This window comes from Sander lucioperca, chromosome 14 (genome assembly GCF_008315115.2).
Source record: "Sander lucioperca isolate FBNREF2018 chromosome 14, SLUC_FBN_1.2, whole genome shotgun sequence".
Lineage (NCBI taxonomy): Eukaryota > Metazoa > Chordata > Actinopteri > Perciformes > Percidae > Sander > Sander lucioperca.
Window position 1 is genome coordinate 11,788,722 of NC_050186.1, and position 21,748 is coordinate 11,810,469.

Consider the following 21,748-nt stretch of genomic DNA (forward strand, 5'->3'; position numbering starts at 1 on the left):
AACAGCTCAGTCGGTACGTAATAATACCAGGGATAGCTTTAACTGTAGTCTTACGATTGTCAAAGTAAAATCTGTGGAAGTCCATTCCCTCCACCAGATTACCCAGCCCCTCCGGCTCAAACGAGGTCAGGCCAGGGTCGCAGATCTTCCTGTGAAAACACGCAGGATCAGGTCACAATATCACATTTAAATGTCAACTTTTAAACTCTAAATCATGTTTTTAAAGTGATGAACGCGCTTGTATACGTATTGGATAGGGAACAATACAAATACCATTCAGCAAATATGTAGCATTATTAAATTATACACCTGAAATAGAGAAAAAAGAAAATCTACAGCTTTATGACGTCATAGTACCACTTTGAGGTTTGTGACATTCATCGAGGCCTCGCTGAACACGACAGGAATCTATTCACAGTTCTATTGAATTCATTTGCTTATTATTTTTGTGACTAAATGTTTTATTCACAAATCCAAATTCTTGAGCAAAAACACAAACTTTTTAGAGCTGACTGTCCGTGGTAGTACCTTTACGTTTTGACTTAGTAACTCAAAAGTTATTCTTAAAGGTCCCATGGCATGAAAATGTCACTTTATGAGGTCTTTTAACATTAATATGAGTTCCCCCAGCCTGCCTATGGTTCCCCAGTGGCTAGAAATGGTGATAGGTGTAAACCGAGTCCTGGGTATCCTGCTCTGCCTTTGAGAAAATGAAAGCTCAGATGGACCGATCTGGAATCTTCTCCTTATGACGTCATAAGGGGAAAGGTTACCTCCCCTTTCTCTGCTTTGCCCACCCAGGAAATCTGGCTCTAGTGGCTGTAATTCTGCACCAAGGCTGGATTTCGGGAAAGAGACTTAGACCTATATAAAAGAGACTTCAGATACAGTATTAGGGGACCACTAAGGCCTATATAAAAGAGACTTCAGATACAGTATTAGGGGACCATTAAGGCCTATATAAAAGAGACTTAGACCTATATAAAAGGGACTTCAGATACAGTATTAGGGGACCACTAAGGCCTATATAAAAGAGACTTAGACCTATATAAAAGGGACTTCAGATACAGTATTAGGGGACCACTAAGGCCTATATAAAAGAGACTTCAGATACAGTATTAGGGGACCATTAAGGCCTATATAAAAGAGACTTAGACCTATATAAAAGGGACTTCAGATACAGTATTAGGGGACCACTAAGGCCTATATAAAAGAGACTTAGACCTATATAAAAGGGACTTCAGATACAGTATTAGGGGACCACTAAGGCCTATATAAAAGAGACTTCAGATACAGTATTAGGGGACCATTAAGGCCTATATAAAAGAGACTTAGACCTATATAAAAGGGACTTCAGATACAGTATTAGGGGACCACTAAGGCCTATATAAAAGAGACTTCAGATACAGTATTAGGGGACCATTAAGGCCTATATAAAAGAGACTTAGACCTATATAAAAGGGACTTCAGATACAGTATTAGGGGACCATTAAGGCCTATATAAAAGAGACTTAGACCTATATAAAAGAGACTTCAGATACAGTATTATTGGACCACTAAGGTCTATATAAAAGAGACTTCAGATACAGTATTATTGGACCACTAAGGTCTATATAAAAGAGACTTCAGATACAGTATTAGGGGACCACTAAGGTCTATATAAAAGCATCCAAAAAGCAGCATGTCATAGGACCTTTAACATCATTATTGTGTCTGTGCCTTATCATTCAGATTTAGTAAATCATTATTTAAATCCCTAAAGACCTAGCTCAGATTTTTGCCTTACAATCGTATTATTCTGACTAGAATAGCTTAACGTTTTGTTGAAGTAATTCATACTGAAATTATGACTTAGTAACTAACATTTTTTACTTAGTCTCTCATTATGTTTGACTAAGTAGCTTTAATTTTGAACTTACAAATCTGATTGAGTAACTCAAAATCTTGACTTAGCAAGTCATAACCTACACTCTTATATCACATCATTTAGATTTAGGATGTTATAATCTTGTAAGTAAGTCAAATCTTCAACTATCTCATACTTTTGACCTAGAAAGTAAACATTTTGACTCAGTAAGTTAAACCCTTGCCTGACTATGGCATCGTTGCGTAAATGGGCTTACATTAGTGCGGGCACACTTTAGCCACCCCTCCCTCACTCAATCTGCCAAGCATTATTTTTAATTGTGTGGGAGAGAGAGAGAGAGAGAGAGAGAGAGAGCGCGAGAGAGAGAGAGAGAGAGAGAGAGAGAGAGAGAGAGAGACAGAGAGGATAAAACAATGTCTGTAATTACTCTTGAACAAAAGACATTTGTACGTCAATCAGATTAATGGTCCTCTTGCGGCTGATGGAGAGCTTTAGTGCTCCTTTTACAGGATGAAATCCGACTTTTCCTACGAGCTGATGAGAAACAAGAAGGACGAAGAGTTGGACTCACGCATACGCCTCAAAGTCTCCATTGTTGACAGCTTCGATCAGCTGCTCGGTGATCTTTATGATCTCCTGTTTGCGAGCTGCAGAGAAGAAACAATGCGACTGTCACAGTGCACTCGCTGACACTCGTCTGCACTGAACTCAGCTCATCATCGGAAAAAAGGATTTTTTTTTTGCCATATAAGTAACACTTACAAGGAATTTGCCTTGGTGGATGGTGCATACATAAACACAAACTGTTAAAAGGAAATACATGTAAAAGAAACTAACATAAATTAACAAATATGTACACTACAACTGTTTTAACAAGAAGAAAAGAAGGCGTTATGGTTTTTGTGCAGGACGTGCAAAGATGATGAAAGTTCAGGGGATATAGTTTGTGAAATGTACACTAATATAATCCAGGAAGTATGGTTAAATATGATAGCAACTCATTCCCAAACACAGCGAGGATGAACTCACCCGAGAGCTTGTTACTCATTGTAAGTCATCAGTGAGATCTCCTCCATGCTACTGCACACATTAAAACTACTTCCGTGCAGAAAGTTGTGTGATCCTCGCCTACATATTTACTCTTCTTCCAAACTATAATGTCTCTTCCTGCTCCGTCTAGACGCTGGGTCACTCTCTACCTCCACCCATCAGTCATCATTTCTCTGTCGTTTGCATGTGAGGCTGCCTGAGCTCATCACGCTATTCCTGTCCCGGATGAGATTTGCTGTGTCCTTCTTTCCTCGATTCCTCCCGACACTAATAAGGAAGGCTTAGCTCACTCTGATTCTCTCTCTCTCCCTCTCTCTCCCTCTCCCTCTCTCTCTCTGTATTTTATTTTATCTTGTGCCTCTATCCATCCCCCCATCATCACACATCTGTTTATTATCTGTCTTCCCCTTCAGTGCAACACAAAAAGCTAAACAAAGGCTCCATATTAAGTACACATAGCAACATCACAGCATAAAAGTCCTCCATTCAATATTTTACTTAAAGGGTCAGTTCACCCAAATTACAGAATACCCATGCCCTCACTCAACTCTAGTGGTGCACAGATCATTTGGGGTATTATATGTCCAGGTTTTTGAAATATCTGTCTCTTTACTTGAATACAGTGGAGGTGAGTTTTGTCTGTGCTGCTTACAGTATTACATAAAAGAAAAGCATTTAAGAGATTTCAACGAAGTAGAAGGCGAAAAGATGGGAGAAAAGAAGAAAAAAAGCTTTCTGCTACACAAAATGATATTTATTTTATCGGATTTTTCCTAAATCGTGGTGGGTTTTCAAGGTTCAAGGTTTATCTTTATTGTCATTATACAATACCAGCGGTGGGATGTAACTAAGTACATGTAGTAAGATAAAAGCAGAGATTGATTTGGTAAATATGGATGATGCTCAAAGATTGGGATGGCTGTTCACATGTGAAACATAAAAATTAGCCAGTTATCTTGAGAAAGCCTGGGAGAAGAGGAAAAAAGCTCTTTACTGAGATGATCTGTAGATGAGGATTTGTTGTTTGGATATACTGTGTGTGTGTGTGTGTGTGTGTGTGTGTATATATATATATGTGTGTGTATGTATATATACTTGTATTCATGTATTTCTCCAAATGATTTGTATATGCGACCGGAAGACGTTTGCTAAATAAGTTTGTGGTGTCTTGTAATCCCATGTGGGATGGGCCAAATGTTTGGCATGACACAGAAATAAAATTAAACTGAAAACTAAAACTGTACTCAAGTACAATTTTGAGATACTTCTACTTTTCTTAAAGTGGCTATATGTAACTTTTAAATGTTTCTGAAACTGTGTAATGTTCCATCTGGTGGTCTTAAATGACCTGTAACAGCAAACAAGACTTACAGTGAAAAGAACGCTATTATTATATCGTTTTTAGTACGGCGTCTGCCCGGTCCGATTTGTCCCGCAAAGTCACGGAATGATTTGCGGCAGGTAGACGGAGCTACAGTCACACATTCTGACGGGTCACAGATTTCAGCTGAACACCGGAAAAGCCTGTGTTAGAGAGTATGCAGGTAAAAGGCAGCAGGAGATTTCTTTATATAGGCCTCGTTGTATTTTTACTTTATTTTAGAAGTTATATCTGTTGTAGTTACGGCTGATACTGGGGCAGGAAATGAATGTATGTTTATGTAATGTTCCCAAAAGTGACCAAAGTAAACGTGTGTGTGTGTGTGTGTGTGTGTGTGTGTGTGTGTGTGTGTCTGTGTGTATCGTATGTATGTGTGTCTGTGTGTGTGTGTGTATGTCTGTGTGTGTGTTTCCTTTGTGTGTGTGTGTCCGTGTCCGTGTGTATGTGTGTGTGTGTATGTCTGTGTGTCTGTGTGTGTATGTGCGTATGTGTCTGTGTGTGTGTGTGTGTGTGTGTGTGTGAGACCCACCTTTCACATCTTCATCCTCAATGGTGGTGTTGCTGCTGTCAGATGATCCCTGTAAAGTGCACAAAAAAAAGTTAATTACCAAAAAAAAATTTAAACATGTCTCTCACTCACTCACTCACTCACTCACTCACACACACACACACTCACACACACACACACACACACACACACACACACACACACACACACACACACACACACACACACACACACACACACACACACAGAGTTTCTCCCACCAAATCTACAATATGACTCAATCTTAACTCAAGATTTTTGCCGAAGTACAGCACAGATACAGCTGTACGTGTGGCTCAGCAGCTCTGCTGCCTCGGTGTTGACGGACACACACGACTGTTCAGCACAGGACGTTTAGCCGCTGTTACACACAGTCTGAACAGCGGCATGATGAGTGCTTAATCTGCTGACATACAGGGACTGCTCAGCCAGCAGAATTAACCATTTATCTGAACACAGAGGGGCAGTATAAGACAACCAAACACCTCACAGCTCCAGCTCTCTCTCTCATGCATAAATACACAAAGAGAAGCACACAGATATAAAGATATTCAACAACATACACAAATTCTGTTTTTTTCCAAAATACAGCTTTACCCACACAGATAGAGAAACGGAGTGAGGACTAGGATGAGAAATGAATTAAAGAGATGGAGCGAAGGGAGGAGGAAGAGGAGGATGTACCTTGGTCCCATCTATTGGATTATGGATAACAGTAGTCTGAGGCTCCTGCAGGACGAATGGAGAGAAAGAAAGGAAGGAAGGAAGAAAGAAAGGAGAGAAAATGGAGGGGGACGGGAATGGAGATAAAGAGAAGCAAAAGAGAGGGAATGTTTTATGAAGACAAAACGAGAGTTTGAGAGACATAGGAGGAACATTAATAGAGTAGGATGTGAGTAATACATGGAAAGATTAAAGATTAGAAAGTGTTAATGAGTTGGAGGATTGTTGTAAGAGTTCCCAAATTAAACCATCAATACTAAAGATTGGTCTGTACCAATGCAACCGTTAATAAACTCTCTCTCTCTCTCTCTCTCTCTCTCTCTCTCTCATCACTTTTTGTCCCATTTCAGAGAAATAAATCAAGAATCACATATGTCAGGGCTTCTCAAAGTCCGGACCAAGGTCTGCATCTGGACGCATCGCCAAGTCTATCCCGTCCAAGCCCATACCTCGTGTTATCAAAACAATACCTTATCCTTAATGTTTTCAATTTTTTTTAAATACATTTATAATAAAGGACACAAATAACAATAGGACGTGAATATAAAACCTGTGAAATGTTAGATCTCTTCGCTGTTGTATATTTAAGCTGCCATGTTTAACTGTAAAGAATGGAGCTAGAGCCAGAAGACTATTAGCTTAGCTTAGCTTAAATACTGAAAACACAACCACGCATCTCTCAAAAGTTTGAAAGGTCCTATGACATGCTGCTTTTTGGATGCTTTTATATAGGCCTTAGTGGTCCCCTAATACTGTACCTGAAGTCTCTTTTATATAGACCTTAGTGGTCCCCTAATACTGTATCTGAAGTCTCTTTTATATAGACCTTAGTGGTACCATAATACTGTATCTGAAGTCTCTTTATATAGACCTTAGTGGTACCATAATACTGTATCTGAAGTCTCTTTTATATAGACCTTAGTGGTCCCCTAATACTGTATCTGAAGTCTCTGTTATATAGACCTTAGTGGTCCCCTAATACTGTATCTGAAGTCTCTTTTATATAGACCTTAGTGGTCCCCTAATACTGTATCTGAAGTCTCTTTTATATAGACCTTAGTGGTCCCCTAATACTGTATCTGAAGTCTCTTTTATATAGACCTTAGTGGTCCCCTAATACTGTATCTGAAGTCTCTTTTATATAGACCTTAGTGGTCCCCTAATACTGTATCTGAAGTCTCTTTATATATAGGCCTTAGTGGTCCCCTAATACTGCATAACCCTAACTCTAACCCTAACTCTAACTTGTCATGACAAAAAAACCGAATGACACTTACTAAAAGAAGCGTTATGTCATAAATGTTTCTGACATGTTTATGTTTATGATATGTTCATGACAGTGTCATGTCACTCTTATGTAGATACCTTCAAGTAAAGTGTAACCGAAAATCCTTTATTTAGCATATGCGAAGAAAACAAACCACAGATGACAATTCAAAATATATCAAAAATATAATGGAAAGTTTGTTGTTGTGTGTCATTGGGCATTTTTAAGTGGGTATATGGAAATCCTGGAGCTTTCTTAGTGGGTATACTGTGTATACCTGCGTATCACGTAGACTACACCACTGTTGGAGTAAAAAGGACAATATTTACCTCTGAGATGCAAAAGAGTACAAGTATAAAGGAGCAGAACATGGACATACTCAAGTAAAGAACAAGCACTTTAAATTGGTACGTAAGTAGTTGAGTAAACGTACTTAGTTACATGCCACCACTGGCTGATAGTCTCCTGGCTCTAACTCCACACTTAGAGCTTTTCATTTAACTCTTGGCAAGAATGGGAATATGTGCATTTCCCAAAAGTGTCGGCCTATTTATTGAAAAGCTGCCAACTTTTGCTGATTTTACCAGGATGATCCACTTTCCAAAACAACACACACCTCTCTCTGTCTGTCTCTCTTTCATACACACACCTACACACTCTGCGTTTACAAACGGACAGACGGATGGACGGGCGGACACAGAGCTGCATACCAGTGCAGCAGAGACGTGTCCTTTGGGACTGGTGACTGTGCTGTTTCTCGTGCTGTTCGTCTGCGGCTGTGCAGGGAAACACAAAGTGCTATATTAGTGCTCAGCAACAAGGGTGAGAGGTGCCATCTGCTGGTTGTGTAAAGTGGGTGGTTACTGTGTGAACCAAAAGTGTAATACATACAAAAATAGCAGAAGAGTGCTCCAGAGACAAAAATAGTGAAAGAACGGAGAGAGTGCACTCAACTTCCAGAGAACAGACACGCTATAGTTTCAAAAAGGTTTCCCCCACATTTCTCACTACAGTTTTAGTTAGATAAAAAGGTTTTTCTGCCATTCATCATTTCTATCTGCAGTAAAAATCCAAATCAATCGTCAGCTCCGATACTCCAGTCTGGAGCTTTTTCATTTTCATTTCTTTCCCCTGGCTCAGGATGCTATTTGGCAGATGGCAAATAAAACCAATGACAGCTGTGCACCTCTGCAACATCTGTCAGATATAAGGAAAGAAGGGTCACATCCATTTTGTCAAAGTACATGAGCACTTCCAACAGACATTAGCATCTCTTAATGTATCCCTCCCGACTAAACAACATTTCAAATGCCTCATTTAAGCAGAGGAAAACACACACTGCGCTTATGAAAACAGGCCATTCGCATAGGACACATAAACAGCCAACAACATGCTAAATATACAGACACCTTGTTTTATAAGCACTCACATGACCAACAACTCCTCTCCATCTATGACAGCATGCACAAAAACACATAAATGCAGGCACGGCATGACTTCATGCTTTAACTAATGAACTGTGTATTTTTCTGCTCGTTATTTTCCTCAGCAGGGTCACCTGTAATTGATGTGTGTTTGACTGAAGACAATCAGAGACAGAAACTATTATTGAGTGGAGATGGAGAAGTGCAGGAGAAAGAAATGTCTTTAGAGATGATGTAAGAACATTTGCAAATATGTAGATTCTCATGTAAATCCCCGTTTGCACGAGTTTTGTTGAAGAGTTGCAAAGATTAATCGATTAGTTGTCAACTGTAAAATTAATCGCCAACTATTGTGATAATCAAATTAATTTAAATTAATACATTTTTTTTTTTTATGAAAACAATTCTCTGATTCCAGCTTCTGAAATGTGAGAGAGTACCCACCTTCAAGGAAGTTAACACTTGTCAATGGAGAGTGGCCAGACTCTCTGTACAAATGAAATGTACCAGAGTCTGGTAGGACCAAGCTAGTGTACCAGAGTCTGGTAGGACCAGGCTAGTGTACCAGAGTCTGGTAGGACCAGGCTAGTGTACCAGAGTCTGGTAGGACCAGGCTAGTGTACCAGAGTCTGGTAGGACCAGGCTAGTGTACCAGAGTCTGGTAGGACCAGGCTAGTGGACCAGAGTCTGGTAGGACCAGGCTAGTGGACCAGAGTCTGGTAGGACCAGGCTAGCAAACTGTTACAGTTGCTTGCCTTTTGCTGAAGTGACCCCGTCTGTGGCATTACACTGGCGTTAAGGTCGCCCATTGGCATCACTGAAAATCAAAGGGCAAAAATCAGGCAGCCTATTTTAAAGCATCGGATTTCCCCTTTGAAGCTATTTGCTGTGATGTTTATCCTGCCGGCAATCCAGCCAGAGGGATAAACAAGCATTCAAAAGTCAAATTTAAAATCCATCATCTATGCAGCCTTTCTACAGAACAGACTGCAGCCCTGCATGTGAACTCTGCAAACCACTATCTGATATTATCGTTACATTGTGGTGGCTTTCATGTGTTGAAACGAGTTAATTGCACTAGCAGTGTGATCATTCATGGCAGGAGAACAACCACAGTCTTTTGTTGTCAGCCAATCAAACTGGGTTTAACTCATTCACTTAATCAGCTGCTTTGTAAAAGTATTTGAATCATTAACCCTCACTGTCAACTGCCTCAGTTTATAACGATAAAGATAAAACACAGTAGCTTCTATATAGATTGAAATAAGGCTGCAAAACAACCTGATAAATAACCAGCAAAAATGATGTGTAGGTAAAGAAATAAAGGTTACAGGTTATGTTTAAAAAGCAATGCCAATATCGGTCGGATGGTTGGTTCACCACTTTGGTCCAGACTGAAAAATCTCAACAACTATTGGATGGATTTCCATGGCAGTTTGTACAGACAATCATGCTCCCCAGAGGATGAATCCTACTGACTTTGACCTGTGGCCTCTCCTCTAGCGCCACCAGCAGGTCAGATATCCATGGATACAAGACGATGAATCCTTCTGCATAACACTGTTATCATTTACTGTTCGTAAATATACCAACAAAAGTAATGCAGCATTTTATTCATATAGTATGACCCACGTAATCGGGAGCCTCTAAGGAGGATGTAATATAGAGAAGTCTGCATAGAGAGGTGGTCGGTGTGGATGGATCAAAGAAACACAGGGCATACCCACTAGAGGAGGCCGTTTGAAACCAAAAGTCAACATTTCCTTATATTAAAGGACAATTTCGGTGCAAAATGAACCTAGGGGTTAATAACATATGTGTACCGAGTCGACCGGGATATTCTCTGGGATATGTTTTCATGCTAATCGAATGCGTCTCTAGCTTGAAACAAGATAGCGCAAACCACTGATTAGCTTATAAAGCTAGTAGTCGGGGCACGGCTAAAGTAAAAAGAAATTGCTATTTCTATACCACTAACAAGGCTCAAAATAGCACTACACTTCCACGGTAACATAATGAGGGTCCCTACATGTAAAACGAAGCATTGAGAACTTTGTAAGTGTACAGACAGTTTATTAAAAAGATAGTTTATAAAGACAGTACCGTCCACGTATACAAGCAGGTGCCATCTTGGGAAAACAGTCATGATCAGTCGAACGACGAACGCCATGCAACCAGTAACCAGGAACATAGCTCAAGCACGGCGTTCGTCGTTCGCCTGGTCATGAATGTTCATGACTAGGTTCATTTTGCACTGGAATTGTCCTTTAACTTACTTTTCTTACATAACTCACATTCTTAACTAACGCTCCCCACGTAAGTTACGTAACAAAACAAACAAATTGTTATTTAAACCCAAATCACAAAGTGTCTCACAAGGAGCAACAATCTGCCCAGTTGGACGAAATCGGAGACTGAAGAGTGATTGACAGCTATGATATTCCTGCTAAATGAATAAATTATCTTTGTGTAGCACAAAAGACTAAAATACATTTTTGCCAGTTTTAAGAGAACGATCGCTGTGAAAATGAATGATGATGTTTAATTTAGCAGGAAACAGAGACAAGTTGTTTGATCGGCTTGCACATTCATTACATCTTTTATCTGAGAAGCCCAGCTCCATGAGTCTGATTCAACAAACATCCTTTTAGATTTATACTCTTAACACCAGTGCTAAAAACATGCTGTTTGGTCAATTTGGCTTCAAACTATGGTTAGGTGCTCTAAGCGACGTCACCCGTTTTTTGGCTACAACATTTTTTGTCACATACAGCAAACATCTCCCCACTATCCGCTAGCTGCCTGTCCCCTGAACACACTGTAAAAAAACGCTGTCTCTGTAGACAGTTGACAAACTGAGACCCAAAATGACCACGATATTAAAAGTGAGGTAGCAAACTTTAGTGTAAAGTGGTAATGTTTTTTTGGACCCTGATGGGAATATTTTCAGTGATGTAGCTATGTGGGCTAAAAGTAGGGTAGAATAGTCATGAACCTTGACGTCAAGTGAAGATTTTTCATAAGCTTTGGGTATTGCAATTTCATATGTGTACAAACAGTAGCTCCATTCAGCTTATGCGTGTTATGTAAATAAATGATGGCTAAGTGATGCAAGTACCTCTTGGCCACTTTAGTTTTTTTTTAAAGTAGCGCTAAAATAAAGAAAGGTTGGAGACCCCTGGTATAAATGGACTGGACATGCAAACTGGGAAACTCAGATTAGCACGCACAGCACCCAGTAAACACTGGTTTGGTGAGTGGCAGGTAAACAAATGCCTTGGTTGAAACAGAGCTAAATTTGGTTGAAAAGTGAATGTTTTTCTAGACATCTAAGTCACAAATAAATCTAGTTTTAACAGCAGTTCAATGAATATATTTGAACATGTAGTTGGGAACTGCTCCACATTTAAATGTAGTCATTTCATTTCTGTTGGAAAAACAAGTTACATACAATGAAGATTAGGGCTGCACAATATATCGTTTTTGTATATATGTAATATATCGTCATCGCGTCATCAACTGGCGCAATAAACATCACAAAAGACTGCGACATATCGTTAGTTAAGCGATTTGTCGCTGTCAACATAGTTGAAAGAAAATATCAGTAGAAAACTGCACTTTCAAATGTAACTGTCATTCTTATTTAAGTGTAGCCTTTTATATTCAATTCTATGTTCAATTTGTTCAATAAAGACGTTTTTGTTTGTTTTAAATTCAAATTGTTATATTTTAGCAGAATACTAAAAGCACCAAAACTGAGTACACTTTAATATCTGTTTATTTATCGCAAAGTAATATCATTATCGCAATATTCAACAACGCTATTGCATATTTTCCTCATATCGTGAAGCCTTAATGTACTGTACATGTTTAAAAACATTACTTTGCGACTAAATTTAGCAACCCTGGGGCCTGTTTCACAAAACCAAGATAAGGGATTAAGCCGGGATTTCCCCGTTATCCTGGATGAATTTAGCCTTGACTCGGTTTCACGAAAGTGGAGGCACATAAATCACCATGGAGATTTATTCTGTGCAGCTAGCCTGCTCCCGACCAGGCTAACAGCCAGGATTTATTTAATCCTGGAGCCTTTTCTGATCACCCAGCAGTGCTTTTACCTTATTGTTATCAGCCTGGATTAAAATACAACAGGTGCATATTAATGTTCATTTAAGTACTGTTGTTATTTAAAGTTGTGACCATTATTTTTTTTTATAATTATTCATGTGACAGTCATTGTTACTGTTATATTGCTGTATGAAGACTGCTGTTCATATTGTTGTTAGAAGTTTGAGGAATATATTATGGCAGTTGTTGAGATAATTAGAAAAGGCTGATAACATTTCAAATGTGTTTTAAATGAAATCTGTTACTAAGGGCAATACATACAACGCTGTACATTTCTATAGTTGACCAATGCACCTTGAATTATTTTAGTTGATTAATTTTTTTTTAATTCTTTAACAATAAGGATCATGTTTGTTCCGCTTCCATGTGCATTGTATTTGGTATTCTTAGCACACAATTTGTGTTGTCTAGTAAACTGGGACTATAATTTGGGAGGATTGTACAATTTAAAGAACATATCCTAATTGTACAATCCTCCCAAATTATAGTTTTAGTTCACTGGACCAGTAAATATGATATAGGCTACTGTACATTCATGTAACAACAGGGAGAGGACACCTCAATGGTTTTTGACCTTATAATTTGTTGGGGGGGAATAACTGATGAATATACTCTGTTCCATTCATGTTTACAGTGTGCATGGAAATGTATCACTTAATTATCTTTATAGTTTCTAGATTTTAGAGTCCAATTTCTTCAGTGTCTTTATTTTCTATGTCCATATATACAAGGGAGCAAGGAATATAATATGTAGAGAAGGAAACTCGTCCTCTATAAAAAATAAAAAAACCGCAAGAAAAAGCGTGGCAGATAATAGCGGACCGACTGAATGATAGTCTAAAAATATACATTTATGAACTACTGCTCTTAACTGAAACCATTCAATGAGTCACTGTCATTTGCAAAAACGAACAGTTGTACACTTTGCATTAAAAGCGAGCAGTGGAAGTTAATATGACTTAGGACATTTTTATTTTAGCCCATGAGAGAGAGGAAGGAACAGAGTGAAAGAGATATTTATGCATCATATTCTGGCAATGTAGAAAATTGATCTTCATGGTAAATTTCCTGAGTAACATTATCTTTTGCTTACTTTTAAGGCAAAGAGTACAACTGTTAATTTGTGCAAATTATTAGTAGCCTAATCCTTGAATGGAATGATTATGACAGTTTCAATTCAGAGCAGTGGTCAGTTAATGTATATTTTTAGGCTACTTACGCATTCAGTCGGTCCGTGATCATCTGCTACGCTTTCTCTCGCTGTTTCATTACAGCGGCCGTGTTTCTTTTCTTTTTATACAAATAATGTGTTTCACGTGATCATACTTCCACAAGAAGCTGCTGCTCACTCTGTATAAAGTATGTACAATGTGTATTCTCCATTTTGGCATCAGTAAATCTGTGATCGACCTCGCGGTCTTTTGAGGAAAGCCGTGGACGAGCATCTATCTGAATTACTTCAGCCTGGCTCAACCTAGTCGCTCCTCCTCAGCCTGGCTTGGCCTTCGTGAAATGCACCAAGCCAGGATGAACAGATTAGACCAGGTCAAGCCTCGCTTTATCAGTTATCCTGGATTTATATATTCTGCTTTTGTGAAACAGGCCCCAGGTGTCTTTTAACCTGCAACTTACCAAATGAGTGCTTACTGTGTAGCTCAGTGTGCACATACATGGCTTTGGTCCTCGGTATCAGGATATAAATGATGGAAAATCCCTGAAATTCCATTGTACGGTATTAATATTAGCTAATATTAGAGTCACCAGCCCTCAGATATAACTCTCCCTCGTCTCTTAAGATGATGAAGTTGTCTAGCACAATCATTTTACAACAATTGATTTGAACTCTCTTTGATTGCCCTTAGCTTTCGCAACTGAATACTGAATAGAAAAGAGCATATTCGCAGGAAATGACTGGAAAAGGAGATGAGTGTGTAACACAAAGAGCGAGAGAAAGAAGAGCAGGTGGTGGTGCTAATGCAGGAATACTGAAATAGCTCCGGGGTTGTGTGCATTGTTGTGACGTCAGGGTACAGCAAAGGAGAAAAAAAAAACTGTGATTATGTAATGATAGCTTAATCATCTGGTGGGAAATAATCTGAGATTAGCATCGGGCCACCCGAGGAGAGAGGGGAAGGGGAGAGAGAAGAGGAAGAGAGGAAGAGGAGAGGCTGAAGGCGGAAAGAGGAGATGCAGGTTAATGAAAGTGTGTCATAAAGAAACAGGTCAGGAGAGACTGAGAGAGAGGAGGAAGAAGATGAGAGGCAGACGTCTTCATCTTTTGTTTTATATTGTGTGCACAAGTTATTGTCTCGTGCAAAAAAAACACCCATATCGTCTGTGCATAAAGTATTATCTCGTGTGAACAAGATCCATATCTTTTCACACAAGTTATTAACATATTTAAACAAGATCTCTATCGTTTGCACATAACATCTTGCATAATCGAGATATCGTGTGCACAAAAAGTTAAAACCTTGTGTCAATAAGATCCATATCTTTTGCTCACAGTTATAATCTCGTGTGAAAATATATATCTACATCTTGCATAAGTTTTTTTAATGGTAAACAAGTTATCTTAATGTGTGGGACAGCTATAGCACTTCTGCTTCTCAAATATTGCTCAAGATACTTATCTTATGTGCACAAGTTGGTATCTGGTATGCACACAAGTATATATACTTTGTACACAAGATACTTTTGTGCACAAGATATACATGTTGTTCTTACAAGATAATAACTTGTGTACATAACATAATATTTTGTTATTTTGCTCCTACAAGATTAAAAAGCTTTGGGAACTCTGTTAAAAGTTCTGTACATAACATTCTGAATCTGAGACAAATTTAACCCATTACCTACGCAGCGTACATTGAACTGCTCATCCACAGTTTACACCGAGGCTTCACACTGACTCATGCAAGCACAAATACATAACAACACAGCAGATACACCGCACACACACACACACACACACACACACACACACACACACACGGACATACAGTGCATTGAACACTGGAAACAGACACTTGAACCTGAGAGTGCAACAAATGACAAACACGTGTGGGACTGAAGAGGAGAGCGGAGTTAACAGAGGTGCACCGATAACGTCAGTCGCTGCAGATTCAGCGTCTGAGTGCTCTCTTCAGATGAAACAGTGCAGAGACCAATACTTTAATGGGCTCTGATTTGGCACCGGGGAAATACTTTGGCTGAAAAATGTCTGCGGTGGAGGGATGCAAAATGCCAGCTGTGCCAAACGGAAGTGTCTGTAACACAGCTCCCATCAAACTAGCCAGGTAGAGAGACGTTACCAGCAGAAGCGAGAGAATACAACCTTCAAAATAAATATGACTGTATTTGTAATGTGTATTATTTGCTAGTGTCTGGGCACCTTTTACACAAGCTTCAAATTGTCATGATTGTGGGTTTTCTGTTGTAGTTTTCTGTCTTCTGTGTTTTTCCTTTTGTTTGTTTTATGCATTGTTTCTTTTATTTTGTAGTCTCCCTGTTTCTCCCATGTTATGTCTTGTTTTGCTTCCTGTCTTTTGGTTTTCACGCCTTTGAGATTGTCTGCCCCCGCCCTGATGTCTTTCACCTGTTCCCCCTATTTTTATTTCTAACTGCTGCTCCCTCCTCGCATTTCTGCACTTGGGTCTAAACCAGATTACTGACACAAATAGCTTACCAGGGTGGCCCAATTCACATACCTGCATTAAGTCTTATGATTTTACTTGTCTTTTTGCTCTGAATAAATTGAACATGAACATGGAAAAAAAAGTGTTAATGTCTTGTCATATTTATTCCCATTTGGTAAAGACCAATGTTAAAAACTAGCTTTCCTTAAGTTTGATTTGGTATCGTATGTCTGGTTAGTTTTAACATACTTTCATAACTAAAGTAACTTTGCGTCTTTTGTGTGTCTCGTTTTGTTCTTTTAGTCTCTATTATGTTACATTTATTGTATTTAATAGTTAAATAAGAGTTGGTACACATTATGTAAACAAAATGTAGATTATGTTGCATTTTTTTAATAATTGGACATAAGTATTTTAATTTGTTTTCTTCAGTATTGTTTGACTATTCTGTGAAGTTTTAACGTTTGTTATTATAACTGTATTGTTTTAAAACTACAACACGTCTTTTTAAACATTAGCTACATTATGAAAAGTTGCTAATTTGCTAATTTTCAATTATTCTACATGGCTTGGTAAAATCTAATATTTGTAATGGATCTATTTCTACAATTAAGGATGTTAACTGTGGTACTTGGTTGAGCTGAAGTACACAAGATAATCTACAGTGTTCTGGTTCTTCAGCAAGTTTATTTATTTGTCTATTTCATCGTGATTGCTACCATACCTTACCTTAAAACATCACGTTACTTGACAGTCATGAGGCGAATTTATGAAATTAAGTCCAAAAGTATGGCCAAAAGTATTGCTGCTTCCCTGAGCTTCAACAGGACAGAATAACAGAAAAGTGCAAGGCAGGAAATGACAAGCACATGATGTTTATACGCTGTGCCTTTAAGGCCAAAAACTTTAACTTAAAAATATTAAAGTGAACGCTAGAGCATTCGGTAAAGTCAAATCACCTCGAACGTATATCTGCCTATGATCGATGTATTTCTGGTTTAATGAGTAAGTAGTTCTGAGCGCGAAGGGCGTCCGAACAGTGGAAGGGCAGCCAAGGATGTGAAGAGGAAACGAGGCGAATGGAAACGAGGGAAGAGGTAAGAGACGAGACGAGCTAGCTTACCTTGACATCAGCCTTCTTGTTGAGGAGACTCTTGGCTGCTGCAGAGAGGCAGAAGGACACACCCTCAGATGGAAGAGTACACATCATAACACATTCAGATGACCACAGCTCTCTGGGATCTGCTCACGCGGATGCATGCATGCATGCAGTGGCTATAAAAATTCTCCTCTCTTAAATGAACGTGCAGACCACAAAACAGAGTGACAATGCTCGTCTCTCCACATGTCCTCCCTTTGTCCCCCCTTAAGGGAAATATTAAAAAAAACCACACATACTGGACAGAATTCATCCCTCCCACTAGAAAAAAAGAAAAGAAAACCCTCCCTCCTTCCTGCAAAAAGACATTAAAACCCCAACGAATAAACACACACATTAAAAAATCTCAGTCCAACTGGCACCTACTAACCCTGATCCATTGCCCGAAGCATTAGATAAGCACAGGGCATCATGAGGAGAAAAAAAGTCAAACTAATTCTCCATATAATCCACTCACACACATAGATGCACGCACAGCCACAGATCGAGGGGGGAGATTAGGAGTGAAAGCATGCTGGGAAGCGGAACGGAGATGCAGGTATGTGATAATGGGTTTGTTAATCTCAAGAGTCGGCTGGATTAGTTGGAATCCCAACAGAATTCATTGATGGGCAGGAAATGTAAACAACACTTTAGTGTAGCAGGATATGAGGGCAGAAATAAACATGCAGAAGCCATAAAGTGTGCATTAATGTTGATCATTCACAATAAAGCGTCAACTCGAAAGCTACACCACACAATTTTTTATTTGTGTGCACCTCACAGTTAAACACATCCCTTTCTCCAAGCACATCCGACGTCTAAGCCACACACACACACACACACACACACACACACACACACACACACACACACACACACACACACACACACACACACCAAACTGCATGCAATTTGTCTCCTAATTCCCCGGAGGGCTTGTGACTGTATTGCACAACAGAGAAGCCTTAACCCATGACAAGCAAAGAAATCTGAACTGTAATACTCTCGGCTCCCAGATGAGAGATAAGGCTGCTTACCTTGGCAAACATTTGCGAAGCATTAGAGAGCGGAAAAAAAAAATATAGATTTAGGGAGGAGAGATTAAAAACAAGCTGAGGGAGAGCGGGAGCCTGTGATGTTGTGATGACTCGGGGGGGATTTCCATTTAATCATGTCTGCCACAAGTTCAGTGAGAGTAAAAGGATAGGAAGTCTTAAGAGAGGAGAGGTCAGAAAGAAGATGTTCAAATGTGAGTTTAGCTCCAGCTGGGATGAGTTTACCTTGCTCCACGATGCCAGCGGTGGTTCCAGCCACAGCGCTGACGGACGCCGGCGCTGTGGTCTGCCGACCCACTGAAACACAGAGAGAGGGAGGCAGAGTGACATGGTGAGTGGAGTGGAATTTCCAGAAACACCATGTTGTGATAAGATGAGACAGAAGTGGAAACATCAGGTAATTCCTAGGTCACAGGTTCAGGGAACGAGAATATTCAGCAAGACTCTAATAACCAAACGTGTGTGTGTGTGTGTGTGTGTGTGTGTGTGTGTGTGTGTGTGTGTGTGTGTGTGTGTGTGGGCTTGTTTAACTATATTCGTGGGGTCCAAAAACCGAGAGTATACTTGTGGGGTCCTGACAGCTTTGTGGGGACAAAATGCTGGACCCCACAAGTTTAAAGGGCTGTTTGAGGGTTAAGACTTGGTTTTAGGATTAGGGATAGAATTAGGTTATGGTTAGGGTGAGGGTAAGGGTTAAGGTTAGGCATTTAGTTGTGATGGTTAAGGTTAGGGTAAGGGGCTAGGGAATGCATTATGTCAATAGCGGGTCCCCACAAAGATAGTGCCACAAACCTGTGTGTGTGTGTCTGTCTACAGATTAAGGGAGTCTAGGCAGCTGCATGATAAGGAAATGTTTTGTTTCAGGACTGTCTCCTGTTGGAGGCCAGTAAGGGGCGTCAGACACACTTTGGCATGCATACCAGAGAGCGATAGACTCAAGGTGGTTTTAGGTGTAAGCATGTGTGTTTACAGTGCCCACAATATCTCTGTTTATATTAAAGGATCAGCTAAACTTACTGCCTCCAGCATGAGTTTAAATACACTTATAGGAAGACAGGAACTTTAGAGTTGGGACGGCACTACACGATAACACATCGTGGTTAAACTGTTTTAACCGTTTGCCTGATTCTCCTGGATCTAGATTTCCTTAAATGCTCCTGTGTAAGTCAACAAAGTCTCCTGAACCTTCTTCACGTTATGTGATTATCAGTTGTGCTGCTCCTGAGTTCTTCCTTAACAGTGAGGAAGAGAAGGCGGATGGAGCAGCGTGGATATATTTAGGTAGTGCTGTTTTTTGAAGGATGAGGCGATATTCTATATTTTTTCAATTGACCAGTGCATGAAAAAACTATGTTTTTGCCTGTAGTGTCTCGCCATCGCAGTCTGATGATTACATTTTCATGCTTGCTTGTGTAGCTACTATAAATAACACCCAGGTCATGCAATCGGATTCCAGAGGAGCAGTTTACATCCTGTAATTACACACGGTGGGTTTTGAAGACTGATGCTAAAAGCCAAGATGTATTCCTCTCCAGTGGCAGTAAACTCAACACAACATGTCAGCCTTCTTATACTAAAGCTCTGCACGTGGGACATCAAATAATATGATGAGTTGCTTACAGAGAAATGTTTTATTGCTTCTGTACTTCCTGATTGATCAGATGCCACCGAACAAAGAGGCTCACCAGCATCAAACTGAATCAGGAATCCGACAAACAAAGTTATACCGTGTAAGATTATGGCACAAAATTCCAAGCAAATATCTCTGCTGCGTTTCCTACTTCCTCTAACACTGCCGCCCATAAACCTGCTGTGTGTGTGTGTATGCGTGTACGTATGTGTGAAGAGATGGCAGAAGACAGATGGCATGTCATCCTGTCCTCCTCCTCCCCGCTGCGTTCCTTCGACTCTTTTCAACGAGCTGCACTCACCAGAGAAGTTCCTGGAGACGAGCATGGTGGTCAAAATGGCACCCTGAGGAGGAAGAGGACAAGACCAGGGTGAAAAAGAGAGTCTTGAAGAAAAGCACCCCTCTACGTTAATATGATGGCAATTTAACACGTTGGTTATGTGTATGAATAGGCACCCCGGTCACAAGTCCCGACGGCCCTCTTCCAGGTCTGATTTAAAACATTTCTGGATCACTTTCAACAAAAGCCTGAACTGATTGCCGTCAGATGAACACAAAGGCTGCAGCAGCATGAGGTAAAACATGCAGAGACAAAGATAAATGTGTGTTGTATTATCTCAATCTTCATCTCTTATGCACAAATAACTTCAAATCAATCTAACAAACCATGAAACACTGTGAAATAGACATTTTAATTCTAATTTAATTCTTGAGGAGCCTTACAAAAATCCATTTTTTTTCTTTGCATAAGCTAAATAAAGGTATTTTCACTGTAAATTGATGCATAAAAGTGTATCCGAATGCAGGAAATGAAGTTGTTGATGCTCAAAATTTCCCCGAGGGAGGACACCCTGACATCCCACTATGATATGGCCACCCCCTCCCCCAAAGGCAGATTATGGCTATATATACAGTACAGTATACCCACTACAATACATTAGACTACACCACTGTTAGTGACCCCCGGTATATTCAGTTCTGTATTCATTCCAACAACACGGATGAATAAATGAATATGAAGCAGGATGCTTCACAGAAAGTGAAAGTGTGTTTTGTTTTCCTGTCCTTATTTTCTTCTACATTCTTAAAACAAGAGTGTTGTCTGTATCAGTTTTGTATATTCTCCAATTACTTGTTTGTAGACTGATGAAATGTGCACATTGACTCCACTCTCAATAAAAAATGTTTAAACAAGTGAGCTAATACAAATTAATCGAGTCCCAACTTAACGTCCAGTCATTTTAATGCCATTGCAGTGTCTCGTTTTATGAAACAGGCTCTCTCTAATAACGTTAAATGATTAAATTGATATGTAAATGTATCAGTGGAGCGTCGCTCGCGCCCACAGCGGTCATTAAGGCTCCAAAATAAGTTAAAAAATCCATCAGTAATGCAGCTTGAGAGACAGAAAACACCGCTCTTCCTCGCTGTGATAACATTTATCACTCACTGCTGATCGCTCTCTCCCTCAATTCAAATAAGCTTTACTTGGCATGACTGTTTTTTATTACTACCGAGGCTAAATTACATTTTACACAAGAGAACAATCACAACATGACAAGATCTCTCTCTCTTTGGGCGCATGAGGTGCCAAATATCGCACAAGCATTTGGGCTCTTTTGTAAATGTCTGAAGAAAACATTAACGTAAAAGTAGCCGCTGTAGGCTTCAGACTGCTCAAAATAAGGTTATAAGGCTTATTCTGAACATCCCCATGAGATGTCATCTTGACACTTCTCATTTTGAGACTATTGGGTGGTTAAAAGTAGAAGATCGAGTCTCTCAGATTCATCTGTGCACAGTACATAGGCCTGTGCATGGGGCTGTCCCCAAATATTTACTCAATTATTTTAACAGAGTGAGAGATGTTCACAGCTACTCCATCAGGGGCGGCTCT

The 21,748-nt window shown here is 39.7% G+C and overlaps 1 protein-coding gene across 10 annotated transcripts in view; it reads right to left on the reverse strand.

The window, feature by feature from the left end:
• The window catches only part of LOC116041821 (calcium/calmodulin-dependent protein kinase type II subunit beta), a 56,895-nt gene that overhangs the window by 1,163 nt on the left and 33,984 nt on the right, over positions 1–21,748 (reverse strand). For 2 of the 10 annotated variants that reach the window (XM_031287870.2, XM_035991773.1), the window contains exons 12-19: positions 20,153–20,195; positions 18,447–18,518; positions 17,149–17,186; positions 7,546–7,611; positions 5,530–5,574; positions 4,828–4,876; positions 2,439–2,514; positions 55–149 (exon numbers count right to left, since the gene is read on the reverse strand). In XM_031287870.2, coding sequence (XP_031143730.1) covers positions 55–149; positions 2,439–2,514; positions 4,828–4,876; positions 5,530–5,574; positions 7,546–7,611; positions 17,149–17,186; positions 18,447–18,518; positions 20,153–20,195 — 484 coding nt within the window. The remainder of the gene's footprint in view (positions 1–54; positions 150–2,438; positions 2,515–4,827; positions 4,877–5,529; positions 5,575–7,545; positions 7,612–17,148; positions 17,187–18,446; positions 18,519–20,152; positions 20,196–21,748) is intronic. The other 8 variants (XM_035991775.1, XM_035991774.1, XM_031287871.2 and 5 more) reach the window with 7 other exon arrangements.